We start from the raw sequence: 21,014 nt of genomic DNA, 5'->3' as shown, positions 1-21,014 counted from the left end.
GGACGTCCCTCTGAGAGAGGCTGGCTGCGCATGTTGTCCAGAGTGATCCACAACAGTGAATGAGAACTGTTAAACGTGAAACAAAGCAACGCACGAAGGAGGATACGAGCACCAGGATACAACGGGTAGGCCAGAATGTTTGTTTACACACGGCGAGACTGACACTACCACTGTTTCTTTCTTTCACTTACTCTCTCTCCTCTCTCTCTCTCTCTCTCTCTCCCTCTACCTCCCTCTCTCTCTCTCTTTTTCACTCTTCCTCTTCCTCCTGTTACGTGTACCGTCGTTGCGGACGACGACGTCGCGCGTCCCGGCGTTCTCACCTCACGATCACGCGCGCGCGACGGACGCCATGGCCGGACGACGGTCTCGCGTCCGATCTCGCAATCACCGTGACGAACGACGTCCCGATGCCGCCTCACGTCCGGCGAACCGCGCGACAGCTCGGCCGGATCGTCTCTGCCATGCCAAGCAGCACGAGGAGGCAGCAGCTCCTCGTCCGCGCTGCGTATCGCTCAGCACCGCGTCCCTGCGCACCGTATCGCGCCGTAACGTACCGCACACCGCAGCCGTTCAGCCCCGCGCGCACCACTTAGGTTAATCGGCTGCTCGGGTAATACCCCCGATAGTCTCTCGCGCGCGCGCGCACGCACTCCCGAGCGCACTTCCGATTCCCGGTACACCTACTCACGCGAGCTCGCCAGCGCGCGAAGCGTCGCTGGTCGTCGCGGCTCCCCGCGGCATTTTTTTTCCTCACGCGCTCTTGCCCGACAGCGTATTCCGCTCGGCGAACGCCATCTTGGCCGATCTCCGACCGCGCCACCGTCGCGCCGCCGCCGTCGAGAACGCGAGCCGACGAATCACGTTCGCGGCCGTGGTTGGCGGAAGTGGTTGGTTCTCCAGGGTGCGCGCTGTGCTTCGGCCGTCCGACCGAAGGTGATGCAAGAGGTCTACGCTCGGAGGGTCGTTCACGAACCTTCTCCGCCGCGTGAAAGTAGAGGAGAGAAAATTTCCTCGTGAAAAACTAACGTTCCTTTCCCAGCTTAGGGGAGCATTTGTAGATATTCACTTTTCACGAGTTCCCACCGGAGAGAATACTCGTGATCGCCTCCTGGAGCAAAAATTTATGCATTCTTATTCCGACGGTGATAGTCACGCTTCCCAAGGTGTGTTTCTCAGACCCGGTTTTTCGTTTTACGGTCAACTCGTGGTTAAACTGGTGATGATGCAAAAATTGTTCCTCCATTCATGGTTAATTATTAAATTTAACATGTGGTAAAGGAAGCTTGAATAATAAAATAATTATCCTAACTATTGTAAGATCCATGAAGTATAATTATAATTCATTATAAATATTATTTATCATCATAATTATCAAGTATCACTTTATATAAAATTATATACTTTATATGGCAAGTATCATATACTTTACTCAGAAATTTATTATACTTTATTCATAAATATGTAATTTAACTATGGACATGTATAATTATATATGTCCACACGAAATAAAAATACTATTGAATGAAAAGCAGAAGAAATATTCTGATAAAATTAAGTGTTTACATCATGGACAGCCATAAACGAATGAAAAGCAGAAGAAATATTCTGATTAAATTAAGTGTTTACATCATGGACAGCCATAAACACAACAGCGTTTACTTCACAATTATATTCGTATAATAGTATTTTTTAGATGTAGGACATATATAATTATATATGATTATATATAGATATATATGAACAAAATTCATATATAATCATTTTTCCCTGGATAGCTACATTACATCATATCAGAATATCTATCATTCACAAAGCAATTTAGATAAAACTATAACAATAATATTAATATAATTTGATTAAAAGATCAAGTTTCAGCTAATGTATACAAACTATTATTTATAGATACATAGAAATCTTATCTAGATCGCATAATTGATGATTTCTTAATTAGCATTCTCACAGGCGTCGATCCAATCATTGTACACATCTAAAGGTTCCGAGAGTAAGTTCACAGTTGTCTGAAAGTCCTCTAAGCACACTCTACATGTTATCTTGGCTGTGTTTCTCGATTTGTCCCTGTGTCATGGGAAAAGATAGAAATAGAATTAAATTCTTCTACTTATATAAAAGTAAATATAATAGTATTGATAATAATATAATAATATTGATAATATTGATAAATTTATAAAATTAACATAACTGACATGGCTATATCCAGAAAGTACAAGGATTAAGAAAAGTACAAGGATTAAGAAAAGTACAAGGATTAAGAAAAAGTGAACATTCATTGCTATTGGATGTTCTTTTCAATGTATCATGAATTTAAAAGTACATCTCAGTCAGAAACAATAATCACTCAACAATTGCATAATCTTTATATTTTCTGACACATCAAAAATTTGCATTTTTATCTCAAATTGCATCGAGTATTTATTTACTCAACATGCCAGAAAAACTCGTATTAGTTGATCACATTGATAAGGTATGATTCTTTCGTTACCTGAATAGAAGCGCGGATTTCCGATGTACTTACATTTTAACATCACATGACTTTTCATGATTGCAAAATGGACAATTGAATTGTGTGTCCAGTGGTTGGATAGCCTTCCTCTTAATAGGTGGCTTTCTTTTGCTCTTGCGCCGACCCATTTGATCGATAAACAATTGCGTGTACTTCACTCGATCTTCCTCTTCGTTCTACATAAACATCTCTACCAGTCCTTATTAAGATTGTACCGTGTATTGTGCTTTCTCCTATTTACTTATCCTTTGCGATAAAATTAGGTTAACTGTCTAAAACATTCCGCTTCAGTATCTACATAAATTTTATAAAAGTAATCGAGAACTTCACATCAAATCTTATCTATCGCAACTCTCACCGCGATCTTTACGAAGCTGGTTTATTGACGGATCACGCAAAACAACAAATCCCTTCAACCCGCAATATTCTTTTATGCCTATTTTTGTTAGGTTAGGTCAGGCTAGGTCAGGTTAAGTTGGTCTCGTTAAGATATTCTTTTTGTTTTCATGAGTTTCGAACAGGAGAAACATAAAATATTCTAGTGAAGTCTGTAATATACTGGAAGGTAAACTTGTTTGTAAATAGTCAAATTAAAATAGATATTATGTTCTCTGTCTTTTTCACGCATTGTACTTTGTGTCTCTGATATATTGTGTGCTATCGTTCTAACCTCCGTATAAACAAATAGCCCGATGTGTTTCAAGTGAATTATATTCGATAAAATTAAAAATTCTATATATTATTTTTAATCAAATTTTGAATTAGATTTATCGATTAGTATTGAAATACATTTGTAGTGTGATATTTTCAATTTCCGAAATACGTGTGTGACAGAGAATGGCAGTCCCTTTGGCAACCACGTCCTTTGGCTCGAGGTTATTCACGAGATCCACGTATCTTCATATTCCAGTTATCAATATGTTGCAAAGCTGACTAGATAGCCTTTTGTTCTTTGCACACATTTTTTTTCTTCGAACTTATTGCAATCAATTCGAATCTCTTTGAAAATTAAATTCTCAACATTCGAATTTTTGAGTCTCCCGAGAACTTGCCGCTTTTCCGTAAAGGTAGAAAGCTGATTGGTTACCGCGTCGTATCTTGCAACGTCGTATCTTGAGCGTTTCCACGTTTTATTTATTAAATCTTTGGATAAATATTCAAAATTTATTGGTACATACTTCTAGATTTTACCGGGATCTAAAAGTATATGCCAGTAAATTCTGGGCGAGCAATTCAAATTACAAAGAGTTATAAAGAGTTTTGTAGATGGCAGGTTCTATTATAATTTGATATCTTTTCGTATCGGTACACTGTCATTTCTAAGTTTCATTGAAGTGGTATCTTCACAAAGTTGATTACGAGAAGATATTTTATTCAATAATATTCGACTAAAATTTATCTTTCAGAAGTTATCCGTTGATAATGTCTGAAAAACGCAATGATAGTAATGGCAAAAATGTTATCTCAGACTATCGTTTGTCGGCCTGGCATCCAGAGATGATACTGGTGTCAAAAGCACCAGTCACATTGCAAGGTTTCTTAATCATTCCAAATTCACCCTCCGCTACGTTGGGTTGCATACAAACTAGAATAAAATTACAACTAATCGCACCAAATTATCCATCAGTTCGGGATGCACAGATTAATTTTGGCACAGCAATAGCCTTGCTGCGCGATAGAAAATTCGATAAAAAGATGAAAGAATTAATGAGTTGTGATGTAATGGTGCCTTCATTTTTAACACGATTACAATCACTCATTGTAAGTACTAGGTAATTATTTCAGCATTTCTTTCTTATACTAAAAGAATATTATATTGTGATTATATATTTATGAATAGGGTAAACATTTATATGATAAACACAATGAAAGTCATACGAACTATTTATCTTTAAGTAATTTTATGGAAGATTTACAATCAGTTCTTCCAAATCCATCTGTAAGTATATTTTTCTAAGATGTATCCTATAAATCATCAAGTCAATTAAATGTTGTTGAAGATAAATTATTTATACTATGTTTAAGGGTGTACAGTTGTCATGTGATGATAGGCTAAAAAATATTAAATTATCCTTAAATGATATATCTGTTATATTAGAAAGAAATGAAAACACTGAAGTTCCTTGGAAGATTATATCTTCTGATTTTCCCAAGATACTAGCCTTCGAAGGTTTTGAAAAAAATATAAAGAATTTGAGTATTGCGATAACAAAGTTTAAGTGGCAGGTGGAATTATTGGAGAAAGCATGGGAACAATTAAGGCAGATTGATAAGTAAGTACTTGTGATGCTAATGTTTGCAGTAGCTTTAGAAGACAAAAATGATGTTCGAAAGATCTTAAAAATATTTTTGAAAATATTTGTCAACACTTATCAATAGAATCGGCAAACCATGGAAAAAGTTACGCTTAAATTCAGATTTATTTTAAAATGTCTTCTTGCTAGAAATTGCTGGGTGATTGATCCGCCTGAGCCAAATAAGAGCCATATGCACAGACGTATTCACCTTTCACAATCCATATCTGTGATAATTACAATAGATCCACTAAAACCTACTGCTTTGCCAGAAATTAAATTCATAGGCAGCGATAGTGAGGTGAAAAAACAAGAAGAATATGCTTCCAATAATATTGGTGTAAGTTTTATAATTATGCAATTGTGGGGAGTGTAATAATAATCACAATTCACTTATGCATGACTAAAAATCTACATTGATATTTTGTAGAACTGGAATCTAAACTGTAGTCTTTTGGAGAATTTAAGGATGCTGCTGAATATGTATGAATTTCCTGAGCCACAAGAAAGTTTGGAGGACAAAAATTCTATTATTGGCAGTCGAGAATGCGGTATATGTTTCTTTGCGAAAATGGAAGAAACTGCTGTGTTACCTGATAAGATATGTAACAATAAGAAATGCATGATACACTACCATTCGGCATGCTTAGCAAAGGTAGGTATGACATATATGAAATATTTTTTTATTAGAAATGCAAGATATGTTTCATAAAGTAATGCGACTGACTGTAAAAGGTAATGTTTTTAATTACAGTGGTTACAGACAAAAGCCGGAAATCAAGTTGTATTCGGTCATATTCATGGCACTTGTCCACATTGCAAGGAAAATATATCATGTTCCATTGAATATTAACGATTCTCTCCAACTTTTAAAATATATTTTATTCAAATATATGTAAGTGAGTATAATTCATTTCTTGAATCCATTCTTTCATGGATCGATTGAACTCTGAAGTCCCACATATTAAAATCAACGTTGTCTCTGTATCATTACATTGAAGGTAATCAGCAACGAGTAGTTTGTTCAAGCGACCGATTTTTATATTGAGGCCATGAGGACCGATTGTCTTATCTGAAAGAGAATTATTCAAAAAAATTTATCTTCAGCCACTATCATAGCTAAAATGTTATCATAATTTTAATCGTGTAAATGATTAAAAAAGAATAAATTATTGATATGTAAGAACAAAAAAAATTCATTCATAGCTAAAAATGTAATCATTTTGGGACATCTTATTTATATGATCTTATAATTTATTTTGTTTTTTTTTAATAACGTACTATTTAACTGAGACAGCTGCAACGTGCACTTAAAATTCCAATAATCAGTTAGACATCTTAATTCTTTTTTCAGAGGAACATGTTCGACAGATTGAAATCCCACAATGAGGTGTACTTTTGTTAATTCAGTCTCATCGTCGACAATTGTTCTCGCAATAGGGTAAAGCGCTGCTATTCCGGATCCAATACCGAACATGATGATCTGTCGAAAACTATTGATACATGAAATCGTATGAGAACAAATTTCTTATCTGTACACGTTCTTTACGCACCTGTTGCTTTCGTATTTAAAATCTCCGTACGGGCCTCTGACATCAATTGAGCTACCAAGTGGTGCATTTTTTAGATGTATACTGAATTTACCCTGTTTATATACTTTTACCAAAAGAACTAAACCTCTTTTGGTCCATGTAATTGGCGTGTACGGCCGGGACATGCACCAGGAATGTAGCATAATGTATTGGCCAGGTATGAGGTACAAATTCAAACTGTTTTGCATTTTATATTCTGTATTGTATGCAAAAACAACTTAAGATATGTTGCCAATGACCATAACATATTTTGATAATAGATATTATTAGATTATATAATTAAATATATAATATCTTGATGTTCGTGAGAAAATTTTATATAGTTTATATAAATATTTGATACATATATAGCCACAATACCTTGATATTCTAAATGAACTAAAATGTAATCTTTCGAAGTTTCGGATATATCAGCAATAACAAATGCTTTATATGACAGAAGAGACAATAAATTACTACTTATTTTAATTTTTACATCTTGTGCCTTTCTATTTTCCCATTCGTTTAGTAGTCTTTTATGAACATCAAAAACACAAGGTATACAGCCATTGCCACAACAATCTTCCTCCAGTGGTGTTTTGGGTCTGTCATTGTCATCATTGTGATCGTCCAGATCCATTTGAAACAACTAAATTTTTACCGATTGGAACAATCTCTCTTTTACATAATTAAACACCTTTCAGTTTTAGTTATTTATGAATCCAACGTATTATATCTAAATGTTTATGTATCGTAATTGTGTCCAATGAATTTAAACATTTAGTATTAAATGTTTAAAAGTATGTAAACAGTTAAATATAAGATTAAAACAGATAAATAACGGAATTATATAGTAAAAAAGTAACCTATAAAGAATTTTAGATTTATTTTTAATCAATCTTGATACACAAATACTTAGCACGATGCGTCAGCGATTCTAAAATGTATAAATCAGAATTAGGGTACGATCCACTTAAAGCTGCAAACGCTTTGAAGTGTTTAAAGAAAGAATATTGGCATTTTCGATTTGCTGACCCGAATCGGAATCATCGTACTGCGTTCTGACTGGTACGTTTCTAACGTTGAATCTAAATGTATACACCAATTAGATTCACGAATTAGATTCACGAATTCTACACTGTTGCAAAGCTGCTTTCTCTGCTGAACGCAGTTATTGGTTATATATCATCTTGAAAAAATATCGTAAAATAATTATGTAGCCAATGAAACAGCTTATATATTTTTGTGTGCGGTAAGAGACATAAGATAGCCAATCAACCTTTCGTTCTTACGGAAAAGAAGCAAGTTGATTGGCAGAAGCTATTGGTGATTTAATGTACAGAGTTGTATAGTCACAGTTGTCGAGTTGGTCCACTTTTGATTCCAGCGACTCCGACCAATCCAGTCGCTGGAGTTGGAAGTGGACCGACTCGTACGATGATTTATGATTTAGTGCGAGGAATAGTGTTGTAGACCCAGCTTTATTATATCAAAATATCTAACTTTGTTTGACACAGCCGTGTGTACAGTTGCCGAATATCTACAGTCCAATGATAAGTTGTTTATGCGAGCTTTGAGCAACGATATAAAAAATATATATACATCATTGCGATCATAATAAGTGTGCTTCTTTTTCAACATAGAATTTGGTATTAAACGCAAGTATCGAGATTTGAACAATGGCACCTGAATATAATAGAACAAATAACTTCCAACTACATAACATTCCTCCTGTATCGACAAGGTAAAGTAACACTGTTATTTATGCATTAATATCCGTGCAACTTGACGCATTATTTAACATCGTTAACGTAACAAAATACTTTTGCTTTGTAACGACTTAGTAATAGTAGTTATTATACATGTAGTAGTTAATTTTTAATAACTATAATGATATTACATTTCTTAATAATGGTAACAAATCATTACTTTTATCCTTACTTTGTATACGTTGTACATTTCTATCGTTTTATAATTTTTATACGTGTGAGAAAAATTACAGTTGCTAGATATATACTTCATTTTAATATGGTTCAAACATTTTTCTTGATGCAGTTTGCAACCAACAGCCAAATAGTCCAATGAGAAAATTTCTGGAAATTAAATAAAAACAAGTTTTTTTATTATTATCATTTTTATTTAAATAATTGGCTGTGTTTCAAATTGTATTGAAAGAAACAGTTCCAATCAATATTCGTATAAATTACATGATGATACATATAACAGATATAAAAAATATATTAATAATATATGTTAACAACATAATACAATTTTTTTTTAATCTATATTACAGCATGCCATATCCATTTGTGTCCGCAACTAATCAGCCTCCACCGGTGCCACCACGTTTTCATACAGGAGGGTATAATACAGGATATAATATAGGAGGGTATAATACAGGATATAATACAGGATATAATAATTATAGACCACTTGGTGGCTTTAACTATTTAAATGGAGGATTTGGAGGTGGTTACAGAAATTATGGTGGAAATTATGGATATAATAACTATGGACATAATAACTATGGATATAATTCTGGGGATCCGTTTTATCATATGTCCATGCCTAATAATGTACCCTTTGGAAATGCAGTAAATAGGTACGTATTATTGATGCAAAACCATCACTTACATATATGTTTAATTTAATAATAATTTTAATGAGATATATTTAATTATATATATAAGGAGAGATATTATAAAAAGTTGTAAACACCTTAAAATTTTTACTTTTATTTGGAAAAGATATCCTTGAATGTATTCAAGATACTTGATCTAAAAGAACTTATTATATATTTTAGCTTTCAGCATTATGTTGAAGAAACTACAAGACCAGTTGTCAGTGTAGTAGATTCTGTATTAAGTACATTGTCGTCCATCACTGCGGTGGTAGAATCATCACATTTTGCTCTAATCAATTCGTTTCGGGCATATGAATCTTTAGCAAATAATACCGGTCGAATGCGCTCAACATTTGGACAAATATTAAAAACGTTCAGTTTAATCCGACTATTGAAATGGATTTATAGGAAATTTCTAGCTTTGTTTGGTAAGTTTGCCATACAGTGAAAAACATCGATTTGTATGATATGCAATTTTAATAATTACTGCTTTCTCATAGGTAGAGGAAAACAGGACAGGATAAATGAAATGTTGTGGAAAAACTCCATGTCACAAATGACAAATGAAGTTAAAGACCATACGTCGGTATTCGGGTGGCATATGAGCTTTCTGCTCACCACCATTTTCGCCATCATTCCATATTTAATTTTCAAGATCATGAGCAATGTTAGACGGTTTCAATTTCAACGTAAGAACTATATTTTTTTTGCAAGTAACGGTTGTTTTTACCTAGAGCCTCTTCTGTCACCAAAGTTCTACACATAACGAAATCTTATAATCATCAGAACATTTCATATATTATTTTGTGAAACATTTCTTCAGTCGTTTTAAATTTCTTTTCCTCGTAATAATTTTAGTTGCTGATCAATTTTGAGATATAATTTTCTATACTCTGTGTAAAACAACTGGTATAAATGTGAGAATACTTTATATATATTAGACAAATTTACAGCAAGTAATCCGTCAACTTGGTTGAAGAGTGAGCGTACTGTTCCAGTAGCAATAGCAAAGTACGATTTCATGCCAGTTTCTAATGAGGAATTGACTCTGAAGGTTGATCAGAAGATATGGTTGGCACCACAGCCTGTGCAAGACAAGAACCCGCCAGGTTGGGTCATGGCCACTGATGGTAAAACTGTCGGTTTAGTACCTAGGAACTATATAGAGATAACAGGGCAGTTAATGAAAGCAAACAAACTAAAAGAAGAAATTGACACTGAAATGACGGCATCTGACAATATTGCTTCTGAAGATGTGGCATCTGATCAAACCACTAGTTAACAATATTGAAAATGACATACTTTGTTCCGAATATACTGAGGATGATTTCGTTTCAGTAGATTAATTCTGCATCACGTTAATTTTAAAAGCATATGCCATGCTATATCTTTATATTATATATACGACTGAGATATTAAATAATACATATGTATAATAAACACACACACACACACATCTATGTGTGTGTGTGTGTATATATATATATATATATATATGTGTGTAAAAGACACATCTATAGGGGACGAACCGTTATTGGTATTACAACTAAGGAAATGATAATTCATGAAAGTATATATATATATATATATGTGTTATGCACACACACACACACACACACACACACACACACACACACACACACACGCACGCACGCACGCACGCACGCACGCACGCACGCACGCACGCGCGCGCGCGCGCGCGCGCGCACACACACCCACACACACACACACACACACATATATATATAACATATAGGAGATAAACTATTGTTGGTATTACAAATAGGAAGATGATGATTCATGAAAAAATAAGTAAAAAATGAATAAAATGCACAATATTTCGTTTGTAATAAAAATGATTTTGAAAAATGAAGCATGAAATCATCTTGTATTTTTTCTGATTATTACATCGGTAAATGCTTCTATAGAGGAATATATGTTTCATTGTATTTAATATAAAATTAAAAAATGTTTGTTTAAAAAGAATTTGCCAATTATTATAAAATGAAGATACTCTATTCAAGAATCTTCAGTTATTAGTAATATTATTGTCTTTGACTTTATTTTACGATGAATTCAAATATTATTAGTACTATCTATTGATACAAGATATTGAACCTTTGATCTGGTGTTCAGGATACACATTTTTTAATATTTATATCTTTACAAAATGCAATTGATATTTATTCCACGTAATTATGGCTGCTTTGAAAAATGATAAGAACAGAATATGTGAGGCTCAGAAACTCCTGATGGCCAAAATTTACTGTTTATCCTACTTAAATTAAGAATTAAATAAGCAATATACAATCGTATCTATACATGAAATCACATCAAATGTACAGTATAAAAATTTTTTTGTAATATTTTGCGGGAAATAAAAATTTCTATGTCTTAACTTACTATTATAATCGAAATTTAACAGAATAGTGTAGAGTACTCGCAAAGTGTTAGTTTTATATTTTATGTTGATATATTTTTTGTTCTTGAAACGAAAAGTAAACTGCTCATTTTTTATTGTCAATGTCCAATAAATATGTCAAAAATAGTTTACATAAAAATATCAAAAATAACACTAACATGTTATATAATTTAAGAAAGCTTATAAACAATTATACAATGCACTCTGTTGCGTAATAAGTAAACTATTGAAGATGAAAACTTCACACAAGATCCTGTCGTGTGCTGATCGAGAGCATATTTACATATGTATTTTATTGAGAATATCGGAATAAAATTTATACGGGAAAGTATAATAAATATTTTATACTGTTAAGCTGCTTATTAATTATTACTAACATCCAAAGTGAAGTGCGAAAATAATTTATACACGGTATAAAATATTACGAATATCAACGCGCTACATCGATATAAAACATATTTATGATTCTATTTCTTCAATTCATTGTCATCTTGTACATAGTGTTAGGTAGTTGTGACTGTGCACTTAATAGAGGATGATTATTTTCTTGCTGTATTGGAACAACGAGCAATAGAAAGCAGTGGAAATTAAGTAACTTTCTCTCACTCTGTCTTAAACCTTCAACTTTCGGCTTTACTTTGTTGTAGGTTAACCATCTACACATTCAAATCGAATAGCCAAAGCAGTCGGTGTTGTAACTGCCTAATCTCCAGGCTCTTCGAAAAAATATCTGAATGATAATCATTGCTTTTTACCAAGACTCGACGTTATTTAAAATTGCCTTAATCGACATCAACCAATAAAACTTGCAACTATTTACATAGAAAATTAACAATTTCTTACATAAGCGAACATTTATTCAAGCATGTCCTATGTTTGATGTTTGGAAGTTTAAAGTTGTCTGAAAAATTTCCAGTTAAAATGTGTCGAATCATATTATATAAGAATATACATGCGCACACGCACACACATTCTCTCTCTCTCTCTCTCTCTCTCTCTCTCTCTCTCTCGTGAAAAATAATATTCTCATTAAACATTTATTATTTTGCAAATTCCAAGAAGATTTATTTATAAGTTAAACTCGAGATATAAGGCATACGATGAATGATATAACGCAAATAACGTAATATTTAGCGAACAGCATCTGTATCATATCTATATGATGCAGGATTTTGATCGCAATTTTTACGAAACACGTGCTTTTTGGTAACCTTAGGAAATTAGAGACTTATGATTGGCTGATTGACGGTATAAACGACAGAGTGAATATGACAAAAAAAAATATATATATATATTTTGCCTCTTTTCTGTTTAAAATATATAATTCAGATTTCGAAATACTATCAACATTCGAAGTACACTTATAAAGTGACGGGACTGTCGTATCATTTTTTTGGGGTATTCATAATTCGTAACATTATTATACGCCTTTCCAACAGAGAAGTTGTTTATATCGTCGTTCTCCAATTTAAAAGTGATTCTAACTTAAATATTAATTAATTATAACGACGCAAGAAAGCGAGAAGATTCTATATGTTGTGTCTTCTCTCATAAATTATAATTTACGAATAAATCTTTGTAAACATACGCAATATAGATTTTATTTAAACGTCTTACGGCGCATGTAACGTAAAATTTACTAACTGACGAGTCTTACGATGTGTTTAACTGAAACGGTTTGGATTAGTCTGATGTTCAAGTAAATCTGATGTTTACGAGCTCACGTTATTTTCGATTTCACGGTTATATATACATCTTTATCGATATTCCGGATGAAAAACTGAAAATTAAATTTAGAATGGTGGCTTTTTTAAGTGCCTTAAATGATTACTATGTACAGACAAATAAAATATATTTCGAGTCAGACATTGATAGTGATTTGATTTCTTCTTTGTCGCTCTCTAAACGAATCAATTCTCCGGAGTTAGAACACCACATATTTATTTCCTAAGTTCCAAACCGTTATCTTCCGTCTTTTGATGGCAAGCGAGTTTGTTAATGCTCGCAACAATATAAGACACGTTTTCCTTTCCGAAGCATCACATATGTGCCGTAGTTTGCAATTCCTTAAAACTATTTACACTTTACTGCATGTGAAAAAGTCCATAATCGAGGATTTCACAAAAAATATATATATTTATATATATATATACATATATATACTTACACACACACATATATATATATATATATAATATATATGTATATACGGTAAAATCTTTGACACCGTCAGTGATGTAGTGATGTAGTGGTTCTCGACACAACCAGAACTACTAATCGATATGGATGTTTCGGTGAAACACATCACGCACTTTCTTTTCACTTAAGTTCGCTCATCTGCCGGGGGAAGTTTACATTCGTCGTGGCTGTCTTCTAGAAGGAATCTCGGTGTCCACGAACATGATACAATAATACACGACGAATGTACGACTAATATAACAGTGGGAGACTCGTGTGTAATTTGGACAGCGTATATGTGTAATTNTATATATATATATATTATATATATATGTATATAGTCCGTTTTGACTGTACAGTAACATACTATGAATAGCACGTGCGCCCACACGTAGCATTTATATGTTGCAACAAGGTCGAAGCTAATGTAATTTGTACGATGTATTGCTTTGCTTAAACTTGTCGCTGAGTTTTACTCCGCAAGAAGTTTAACAAAAAGTATTGAAAAATATTCGACGGAAGTACTCAATCAAGGATATCGATAATGCGCTCTATTTTTAAGAGAACATAAAGACACAACTTACAAAATATAAACTTGGTTTCGGTAAATGGAGTTCGTGAAATCCGTATATCTGACGCTTTTGTAGTGTCGTCCATAGAGGGGGAGAGAGGATGATGATAACGCAAATTGCGTTAATATATGATATTTATAACTATGATTATTTCTTGCCGTTGCTCCCCCGAATTGCCATTTCGGCCATATAACATTGTCGTACGATCAGTAGAATCATTCCCAGTACATCCTATATTAACCATGAAATGCAATTTCACATGAACACATGATCAGTGAAGTAGCTGCTACGCATAGCATCCTCCGAGCTTACTGTGGGCAACACGATATTCACATCATACCCTAGAATTACCATTCAGCGTCTCCGTTTGCCTTTTGAAACACGTAATCTTTCCCACTTAGATTCATTATACCGTCTTTAAGATAAAATTTCCATTTGTTTCTACTCCTTGTAATCTGAAAGAAGAATGACGTTGATTCGAAGCTTAATTATCTTTATATAATCGATCGAGATAACGCTCAAGCCCGACACTTTCACATAGTTATGGCCGTACCTTGTCATACTGACATACGACTACATTATCAGTGTCAAAGAGATCCGCAGGGTCGTCATCGGTAACATCATCTTCGGAATTTAGAGGTTCCTAGGTCAGAAGAATTTTACGTAAGCCACAATTCAAGCTGTCAAGCGTAAGATCTTTCTGAAAATACTAACTTCTTCGCGAGTTGCCGCCTCATCGTTCTCTTCTTCCTCTTTATCATCAAGGTCCTCATCGTCATCGTCATTATCCTCCTCTTCCTCTTCGTCATCATCGTCAGAAGAGTCACCCGCAGCTCCGTCTAATTGGGCTATATTATTCTGTTGCTGGCAAACAACCAAAGTACGACATATTATATTCCACGTGTAATGTGTATTTATTATGTTAATTCATCATTTAGATTAAATGTATCACCTGACTCTGCACCGTCCTCTGCGTGACGATATTATTTGTACTTTGTGTAACCACTTGAATAGGCTGACTCACTTGCAGTGGCGCTAACGTAGCTTGTCCCTGTAGCGTGGCATTTACATGTTGCTGCAACAGGGTCGAAGCTAAATTCGCTGGAAGACCCATAGCGGCGGAAATTACGGGACCTGTTAGAATCGTGTGCAGCTGGTTCTCTGGAAGAAATCAAAAAATGCGATTCTTCCTTATTCAGCCCAATAAATTGTAATAAAAATATTCTCTATATTACATTAAATATAGTGCTGAAGTTGATTTTCAAGCATGAAAAAATTATGTATACAGGGTGTCGATTCAAATCTGAAAAAAATTCCCTTATATTACGATCAAATCTTCACCTTCACCTTGAATAGCGGACGCAGGAACTTGTATAGTCAAAATCCGTTGCGGAGCGTCTGGAACGCCGGTTTGGGGCGGTAAGGTGATCTGAATGGGCACTTGTCGGTCAAGTACAGCGGCAGAAGCAGCCACCACTTGTTGCACCGGCGCTGGCGAGTGTTGCTGCAACGTTGTTGTTCCTGCTGTAGAATGCGTGTGTTGTTGTTGAGGTTGCGCAGGTCGTTGTTGCTGCTGTGCTTGCTGCTGTGCTTGCTGCGGTGCTTGCTGCTGCTGCTGCTGCTGTTGCTGCGGCTGCTGCTGTTGCGGTTTTGGTTGTGCTTGTGGTTGAGGTTGCGTCGATACTGTTTTTCCAGTTTGATTATAATGATTTCCTACAGAAGCTGTTGCAATGTATGATATGTATATATATAATGATGATTTATGACGCGATCCATTGTTATTATGTATCTCATTCAGAACAGTAGGAAGCGATTGAACACTTGGTGCATGACATTGTGCAGGTTGTAAGGTAATAATCATTATCACTTTGAATATTTTTAAAGCATAAGAATAAGAAAAAAATATATCTGCCAGAAATTGCATTGACCATCGATCACTTCAAACACTTCCATCTTTCCATCTAATCGTTAATAAAATATTTTATTTTTCAAGGATATTTAAGGTAACAGTTATCACCTTATGTATTTTGGTAAAATGAAAACCTAGATATTGGTGTTTTAGAGGAATGTTTTAACTTTATGCAATTTTGATTTACCTTTGTTGATACTTATAGCTTTGAGCGGGTTGAGTTGAGGAACTTGTGATTCTGGTGGATCTGGATTCATCTCCACAGCTTTACAAGATAGCAACTTTGTTTCCCATATCTGTTTAAGCTCCTGCAGAACCTGCTCATCGACACCCTCGTCTATGAAAGATTCTCTTACTCCGGATATTACATCTTCTATCACAGTATTGTATAATTTCAGCTGTAAACAGTCAATTAAGTTAGTTTTTTGATACTCGTGGAAAAATATTACGTGAACGTCAAATCATAAATACAAAAAATAATTATAAACAAAACATTAATTAACTTTTTACTATATTAGAATAACCGAAATATTATATCTAAACTCTAAAGTGTTCGGAAAATTTGACTCTGAAGAGAGTAAAAATATGGGAAAATTAAAATTTTTCCCTGTGCCTGCATAAACTTTTTCATACGAATGAGGAAAATAAATATTTCAAGATCATACGGATGGTATTTTAAGTTTACGACAATATATATTACGTTAACTCGATCGACTTATCATCGGCTGATAGTGAAAATTGTGATAAATATGTGGCGACTTAAAGAAGCCTTCTGGTGAAAACACTTTGAATCCGAGAGCGACACACGAATATCACATACACACATTGATACTTAGGAATTTAAACAACGAATGTTAATGTATAACGTCGCATACCATAATCCGCAGCTGAGAGGATCGAACATCCTTAGTCGGACAAGTCACGTTATTTACAAGGACACTGTCTTCTTCTTATTCCGTCTACGTGTGAGGTTAACAAGAAGTTGTCAATACGTGTCGAGTACGCGCTACCGACAGCCGGAGATCGAAAACTCAACTCGTGGAAAGTACACGAATTACGAATCGTGTCGGTGAGTATTGAGCATCGGGATGAAGAAAATTGCTCGTTCACGAAGGTAAAAACTCGGAGGCGGATTTCTCGTGCGGCACAAGCCCCGCCGTATTTATTCGAGCTCGATCGTTCATTACTCACCACTGTGCTGTGACTGAGAGACATCGTGGCACACAGGGCTGGAAAAACGTGCGTTCAAATGGAAGGAACGATATCGGAAACACGACGACGCGGACTGACGACCTCTTTTTTCCTTAAAAGATACGCCACAGCATCTCGACAATCGCGTTCGCTCGTATTCGCGAAACAGTAAACGTTCCACTCTACACTCTTCTGCGAATAACTACATCGACTTTATATCGCTTGCATCAACGACCCAACAACTCAACCATCGACGAAACACCACGAAAGACTGACGGCTTAGTATTTTTTTAAGTCCACGGTACTCGTTTTCTCGAGCTGCGTTCGGAAACACCACACTGAAAGTAGATAGCTTTTAATCGGCCAATCAAAACAAAAAGAACTAAAATCTCTTTATCATGATTGGATAATTAAATACCACTTTATCCTCAGTGTGTATTCCCGAACGCAGCCTAAGGGTGGAGTCCTATGGCGCGTTTTCCGCGTAACGCGTAACCAATCATATCTTTCTATTTTTTTAAATGCTTAAAACAGAAATGTCAAACGTTGCAATTTATTAGTTACATAGTTACGTGTTAAAGTATCTTTCCATACTGACGCTTTTCAGCGTCAAAACATTACATAATCGGAGATATCGCTGGATAACGGAAAACATGTAAAAAAACGTATAGCAGCATCAAATTTTGAACATTGCGGCATTAATCCCGCATAGTTTCTGTGAGAAATATGTTTTCGAGTAAATATTGCAACGTGGTCAAGAGGCTACAGAAAAAATAATAGAATAGACAGATAGAATAAGTAATGTAAAACATTAAAATATTCATATTGACGGTTCACATTACATGACGCACCAATGAGGTAACAAAAAAGATTTTTCAGCCCTGCGTAAATTTTCGTACAGTGATAGAAACCTTGAAGAATTCGCGGATAATTGAAGAAAGATTTGGCATTATCCAACCATTTTGTTATTATTTATTGATATGTTATCACAATTATTTGCTGAGTATCTTTCAAGACATAATGAAAGTATTAATTTTATTATTTACGATCCGCCCCTCCCCACCCCTCCTTGATATTTTTATCGATATATACATAGCCTACAATAAAATATATTAAATATTTTTGTGAAACTGCATTTTCGCAGTTATTTACGCTGATTTTTAACACAAATTTCAACAAATTTACCGGCTGGAAGTTATCTGACAGCAAAGTTTTCTTACATGCCAAATTGACGTTAGCGTCAAAGAGAAGTTGAATTATTTCAGCTTCGAGTGTAGGGCAAAATCACCAATGTTTACTCATTGAGGATTGATCATACGACGAGTTTGTCGGATAGAGCATTTCTAGAGTCCCTAATATTTCCTCTAGATGGAATACCATTCTCAACGAGCGAACATCAATGTTTTTCCCATCCCTAAATCAGATTATGGCCGGTATTCTGAGTCGGATCTAAGAATCTAGTTCTTCGATATTATTGACCATTTATATATATATCTGTGTGTATATTATTGTCAAAGGAATAATATGATTAAACTGTAAACTTCATAGTGATGTAAAAAAAAAAGCTTAGAGTCTAGATTTCATTCCACCAGACACCACTACGACTTCACCAGTAATATAAGAAGCATCATCGCTCGCTAAAAATGCAGCTGTACCTCCAATTTCGTCCGGTAGCCCAAGTCTTCCCATACTAATCGTTGATACAGCAATTTCGTGTGCTTCTTTCGACTCATGCAGCTGAAAATTCCAAAATATCATGTGTATATATATATAGGATATTATATAGGATATTAGGTAGAACGTTATCCTTCTTTAACAAAATGAGACGTGGTATGACTTAAAAATAATTATGGATAAATACCGCACGTGAAAAATTCGTTTTTATGATCCCTGGTGCGATGCAATTCACACGAATTCCGTCGCGCGCCAGTTCATCCGCAGTATTTTTACATAATCCAAGTAAAGCAGTTTTGCTGATTGCATATACACCTAGTAACTGAAAACAAGTAGAGCGAGTGAGAAGAAAGGGGAAAGAAGGGAAGAAAGACAGAGTTAGAAGATCTATATTCTGTCATAATGTGTTCTTTCAATAAACAAAAGAAAGATCTTTCAAAATAACTCACGCTGAAAGGCTGATATGCTGCGATTGAAGATATAATAATAATAGACGGTGATTTACTCTGCTTAAGCAGTAGCAGGGATTCCTTCATGAGCAGATACGTGCTTTTTACATTAATATCGAAAACTTTGTCCCATGCTTCTTCTGAGCATTCTAATACCGTTCCTACTGTTGGATTAACTGCTGCATTAGATACCAGAATATCCAAACCTCCAAAATCTGCTTTAGTCTGTAATTTTTCACCATTTTATCTATCCGTTACAATACGTTGATAAAATTGCACAGGGAGTAATATAAGCTTCTACTAGAAAATATATCATGCAAAGAATAGGAAACAACAGTGTGACAACAGCGTGAATTTTTGAAAAATAGAGCACAATTATTAAATTGGTGCATATGAAATGTCGGATTTTCTTTACATGTGAACGTTTGTCTCCCTGCTTTTGTTATGCTTTTGTTTTTGGCATAACTTCTTTTACAGTCGTACTGTTTATTGCCAGAGTCATATTTTAACAAAAAAGATTTTTTCAAAAGTGTGCTCTTTTGTTATCTGTTTTGAATTTTGTACGGATATGAATTCAACCGATATTCGTGTAAATTTTTTATATGAGTATAAACTTGGCAATAATGATGCAAAAGCTACACGCAATATAAACCAGGCGTTTGGGAAGAATACTGTTAATGAATGAAAAGTGCAGCGTTGGTTCGAAAAATTTCGGTCTAGTATTTTTTCCCTACAAAATGAACCGCATGGAAGACCCAAAACGTCTGTGAATAATGATGTTCTGAAAGCACTGGTGGAAACGAATCTAACTTTGAAAAAAGATATGCAGTTCTATATATTCACTTAAAAATCCGATATTTCATACGCGCCAACCTAATAGTATAATCAATATAGCAAACTTGTTATAACTTACTTTCTCAAATAATTTTCTCCTATCTTCTGATTTCCCTACATGGCAAACAGTACCTGCAACTTCTAATCCTTCAGATTGAAGTTTTTCTACCGCATTTTTTACATTCAATTCCTTGCGGCTGCTGATCATTACTTTAGCACCTTCCTGTGCTAAACGTTTCGCTATGGAGAAACCTATGCTGTGAAAATAAAAGATATAATTTAAATATAGCAATCACAGATTATTATATTAACTAATAATAAAAATAAGGAAAATGTTACATTAACTGATAAAAATTTACATCAATAACGTAGTTTGTTCGCTAATTACAGATGAAGTTTATTGGTTGAAATCGATAAAACAAAGATTGTACTAATTATATAGCTAATCAACGATGGTAATAATTGGAAATTACCCATTTGTCGATGCTGTCACGATCGCAACTTTTCCTTCTAGTCGATTGCATTTAATCAAGGAAGTTGTACTACCAAATTTGCGAACAATTTGATTCATTGTAGCATGCAGCATCAGAGCAACAGTGATGTGAAAGGTTTACAGATATAACCATTGTCGTAAGTAATGTTGAACTTTGATGCATACATGTATGCATATATGTATGATGCATGTTTACATTATATAATCATATGGTCTGTTCTTTATAGCTGCACTGCTGAACTGGTGCAATAAGATGAAGTGAGACAAGTATATGTTATCT

At 34.6% G+C, this 21,014-nt stretch overlaps 6 protein-coding genes across 19 annotated transcripts; 2 read left to right on the top strand and 4 right to left on the bottom strand.

Moving 5' to 3' along the window:
• The first annotated feature begins 45 nt into the window (after positions 1–45).
• On the top strand, positions 46–5,696 carry LOC106749121 (E3 ubiquitin-protein ligase FANCL). 6 transcript variants are annotated; one of them, XM_014628256.1, is made up of 8 exons: positions 3,106–3,399; positions 3,931–4,058; positions 4,152–4,285; positions 4,365–4,463; positions 4,550–4,797; positions 4,969–5,158; positions 5,249–5,473; positions 5,573–5,696. In XM_014628256.1, the coding sequence occupies exons 1-8, from the start codon at positions 3,362–3,364 to the stop codon at positions 5,669–5,671; spliced, it is 1,161 nt and encodes a 386-aa protein (XP_014483742.1). In that variant the 5' UTR covers positions 3,106–3,361; the 3' UTR covers positions 5,672–5,696. The 6 variants fall into 6 exon arrangements, with proteins under 6 accessions (XP_014483741.1, XP_014483740.1, XP_014483739.1 ...); XM_014628255.1 differs by lacking the exon at positions 3,106–3,399 and adding an exon at positions 46–125 and having other exon boundaries at positions 3,931–4,285; XM_014628254.1 differs by lacking the exon at positions 3,106–3,399 and adding an exon at positions 877–1,166 and having other exon boundaries at positions 3,931–4,285.
• LOC106749125 (transcription elongation factor 1 homolog) lies at positions 1,775–2,988 on the bottom strand. Of its 2 annotated transcripts, none has more exons than XM_014628259.1 (3): positions 2,883–2,988; positions 2,537–2,792; positions 1,775–2,079 (listed from the first exon to the last, which is right to left on the bottom strand). In XM_014628259.1, the coding sequence occupies exons 2-3, from the start codon at positions 2,650–2,652 to the stop codon at positions 1,947–1,949; spliced, it is 249 nt and encodes an 82-aa protein (XP_014483745.1). In that variant the 5' UTR covers positions 2,653–2,792; positions 2,883–2,988; the 3' UTR covers positions 1,775–1,946. The 2 variants fall into 2 exon arrangements, with proteins under 2 accessions (XP_014483745.1, XP_014483750.1); XM_014628264.1 differs by having other exon boundaries at positions 2,537–2,796; positions 2,883–2,977.
• A 3-nt stretch (positions 5,697–5,699) lies between the features above and the next one.
• Positions 5,700–7,247, bottom strand: LOC106749124 (NADH-cytochrome b5 reductase-like). The gene is made up of 4 exons (XM_014628258.1): positions 6,771–7,247; positions 6,372–6,606; positions 6,100–6,311; positions 5,700–5,890 (listed from the first exon to the last, which is right to left on the bottom strand). Exons 1-4 carry the CDS (start codon positions 7,027–7,029, stop codon positions 5,700–5,702), a joined length of 897 nt encoding a protein of 298 aa, XP_014483744.1. The 5' UTR covers positions 7,030–7,247.
• Positions 7,248–7,721: 474 nt separating this feature from the next.
• On the top strand, positions 7,722–10,441 carry LOC106749123 (peroxisomal membrane protein PEX13). The gene is made up of 6 exons (XM_014628257.1): positions 7,722–7,942; positions 8,033–8,133; positions 8,683–8,991; positions 9,193–9,440; positions 9,513–9,701; positions 9,966–10,441. The coding sequence occupies exons 2-6, from the start codon at positions 8,069–8,071 to the stop codon at positions 10,292–10,294; spliced, it is 1,140 nt and encodes a 379-aa protein (XP_014483743.1). The 5' UTR covers positions 7,722–7,942; positions 8,033–8,068; the 3' UTR covers positions 10,295–10,441.
• A 3,484-nt stretch (positions 10,442–13,925) lies between these two features.
• LOC106749134 (transcription initiation factor IIA subunit 1) lies at positions 13,926–17,538 on the bottom strand. 8 transcript variants are annotated; one of them, XM_014628283.1, is made up of 8 exons: positions 17,285–17,538; positions 16,281–16,491; positions 15,526–15,906; positions 15,137–15,345; positions 14,899–15,048; positions 14,738–14,827; positions 14,518–14,639; positions 13,926–14,415 (listed from the first exon to the last, which is right to left on the bottom strand). In XM_014628283.1, the coding sequence occupies exons 1-7, from the start codon at positions 17,306–17,308 to the stop codon at positions 14,532–14,534; spliced, it is 1,173 nt and encodes a 390-aa protein (XP_014483769.1). In that variant the 5' UTR covers positions 17,309–17,538; the 3' UTR covers positions 13,926–14,415; positions 14,518–14,531. The 8 variants fall into 8 exon arrangements, with proteins under 8 accessions (XP_014483769.1, XP_014483768.1, XP_014483771.1 ...); XM_014628282.1 differs by having other exon boundaries at positions 13,926–14,639; XM_014628285.1 differs by having other exon boundaries at positions 13,926–14,639; positions 14,899–15,042.
• Positions 17,539–18,236: 698 nt separating this feature from the next.
• LOC106749117 (dehydrogenase/reductase SDR family member 4-like) lies at positions 18,237–20,910 on the bottom strand. The gene is made up of 5 exons (XM_014628234.1): positions 20,715–20,910; positions 20,321–20,498; positions 19,408–19,632; positions 19,146–19,280; positions 18,237–19,021 (listed from the first exon to the last, which is right to left on the bottom strand). The coding sequence occupies exons 1-5, from the start codon at positions 20,825–20,827 to the stop codon at positions 18,851–18,853; spliced, it is 822 nt and encodes a 273-aa protein (XP_014483720.1). The 5' UTR covers positions 20,828–20,910; the 3' UTR covers positions 18,237–18,850.
• Between the last annotated feature and the right edge of the window lie 104 nt (positions 20,911–21,014).

Source organism: Dinoponera quadriceps, unplaced genomic scaffold (genome assembly GCF_001313825.1).
Source record: "Dinoponera quadriceps isolate SergipeBrazil2010 unplaced genomic scaffold, ASM131382v1 scaffold3024, whole genome shotgun sequence".
Taxonomy (NCBI): domain Eukaryota; kingdom Metazoa; phylum Arthropoda; class Insecta; order Hymenoptera; family Formicidae; genus Dinoponera; species Dinoponera quadriceps.
The sequence above is the reverse complement of the archived record's forward strand: the minus strand, read 5'-3'. Positions and strand labels throughout refer to the sequence as shown.

Bases quoted from the DNA above. Each gene is read 5' to 3' on its own strand.
- LOC106749124 (XM_014628258.1), bottom strand. From the start codon at position 7,029: ATGGATCTGGACGATCACAATGATGACAATGACAGACCCAAAACACCA. The intron at 6,607-6,770 runs GTATTGTGGCTA...CATACAATACAG, and splicing joins AGTTCATTTAGAATATCAAG to AATATAAAATGCAAAACAGT. The intron at 6,312-6,371 runs GTGCGTAAAGAA...ATGTATCAATAG, and splicing joins TTTAAATACGAAAGCAACAG to TTTTCGACAGATCATCATGT.
- LOC106749134 (XM_014628282.1), bottom strand. From the start codon at position 17,308: ATGTCTCTCAGTCACAGCACAGTG. The intron at 16,492-17,284 runs GTGAGTAATGAA...GACTGTTTACAG, and splicing joins CTCTCAGTCACAGCACAGTG to CTGAAATTATACAATACTGT. The intron at 14,640-14,737 runs GTACGGCCATAA...TTCTTCTTTCAG, and splicing joins TCGTATGTCAGTATGACAAG to ATTACAAGGAGTAGAAACAA.
- LOC106749123 (XM_014628257.1), top strand. From the start codon at position 8,069: ATGGCACCTGAATATAATAGAACAAATAACTTCCAACTACATAACATT. The intron at 8,134-8,682 runs GTAAAGTAACAC...TCTATATTACAG, and splicing joins ATTCCTCCTGTATCGACAAG to CATGCCATATCCATTTGTGT. The intron at 8,992-9,192 runs GTACGTATTATT...TATATATTTTAG, and splicing joins TTTGGAAATGCAGTAAATAG to CTTTCAGCATTATGTTGAAG.
- LOC106749121 (XM_014628251.1), top strand. From the start codon at position 3,362: ATGGCAGTCCCTTTGGCAACCACGTCCTTTGGCTCGAG. The intron at 3,400-3,930 runs GTTATTCACGAG...TTTATCTTTCAG, and splicing joins ACCACGTCCTTTGGCTCGAG to AAGTTATCCGTTGATAATGT. The intron at 5,474-5,572 runs GTAGGTATGACA...TTTTAATTACAG, and splicing joins ATTCGGCATGCTTAGCAAAG to TGGTTACAGACAAAAGCCGG.
- LOC106749125 (XM_014628259.1), bottom strand. From the start codon at position 2,652: ATGGGTCGGCGCAAGAGCAAAAGAAAGCCACCTATTAAGAGGAAGGCT. The intron at 2,080-2,536 runs GTAAGTACATCG...CCCATGACACAG, and splicing joins AAGTCATGTGATGTTAAAAT to GGACAAATCGAGAAACACAG.
- LOC106749117 (XM_014628234.1), bottom strand. From the start codon at position 20,827: ATGCTGCATGCTACAATGAATCAAATTGTTCGCAAATTTGGTAGTACA. The intron at 20,499-20,714 runs GTAATTTCCAAT...TTATTTTCACAG, and splicing joins GTGACAGCATCGACAAATGG to CATAGGTTTCTCCATAGCGA. The intron at 19,633-20,320 runs GTAAGTTATAAC...GAAAAATTACAG, and splicing joins GGAGAAAATTATTTGAGAAA to ACTAAAGCAGATTTTGGAGG.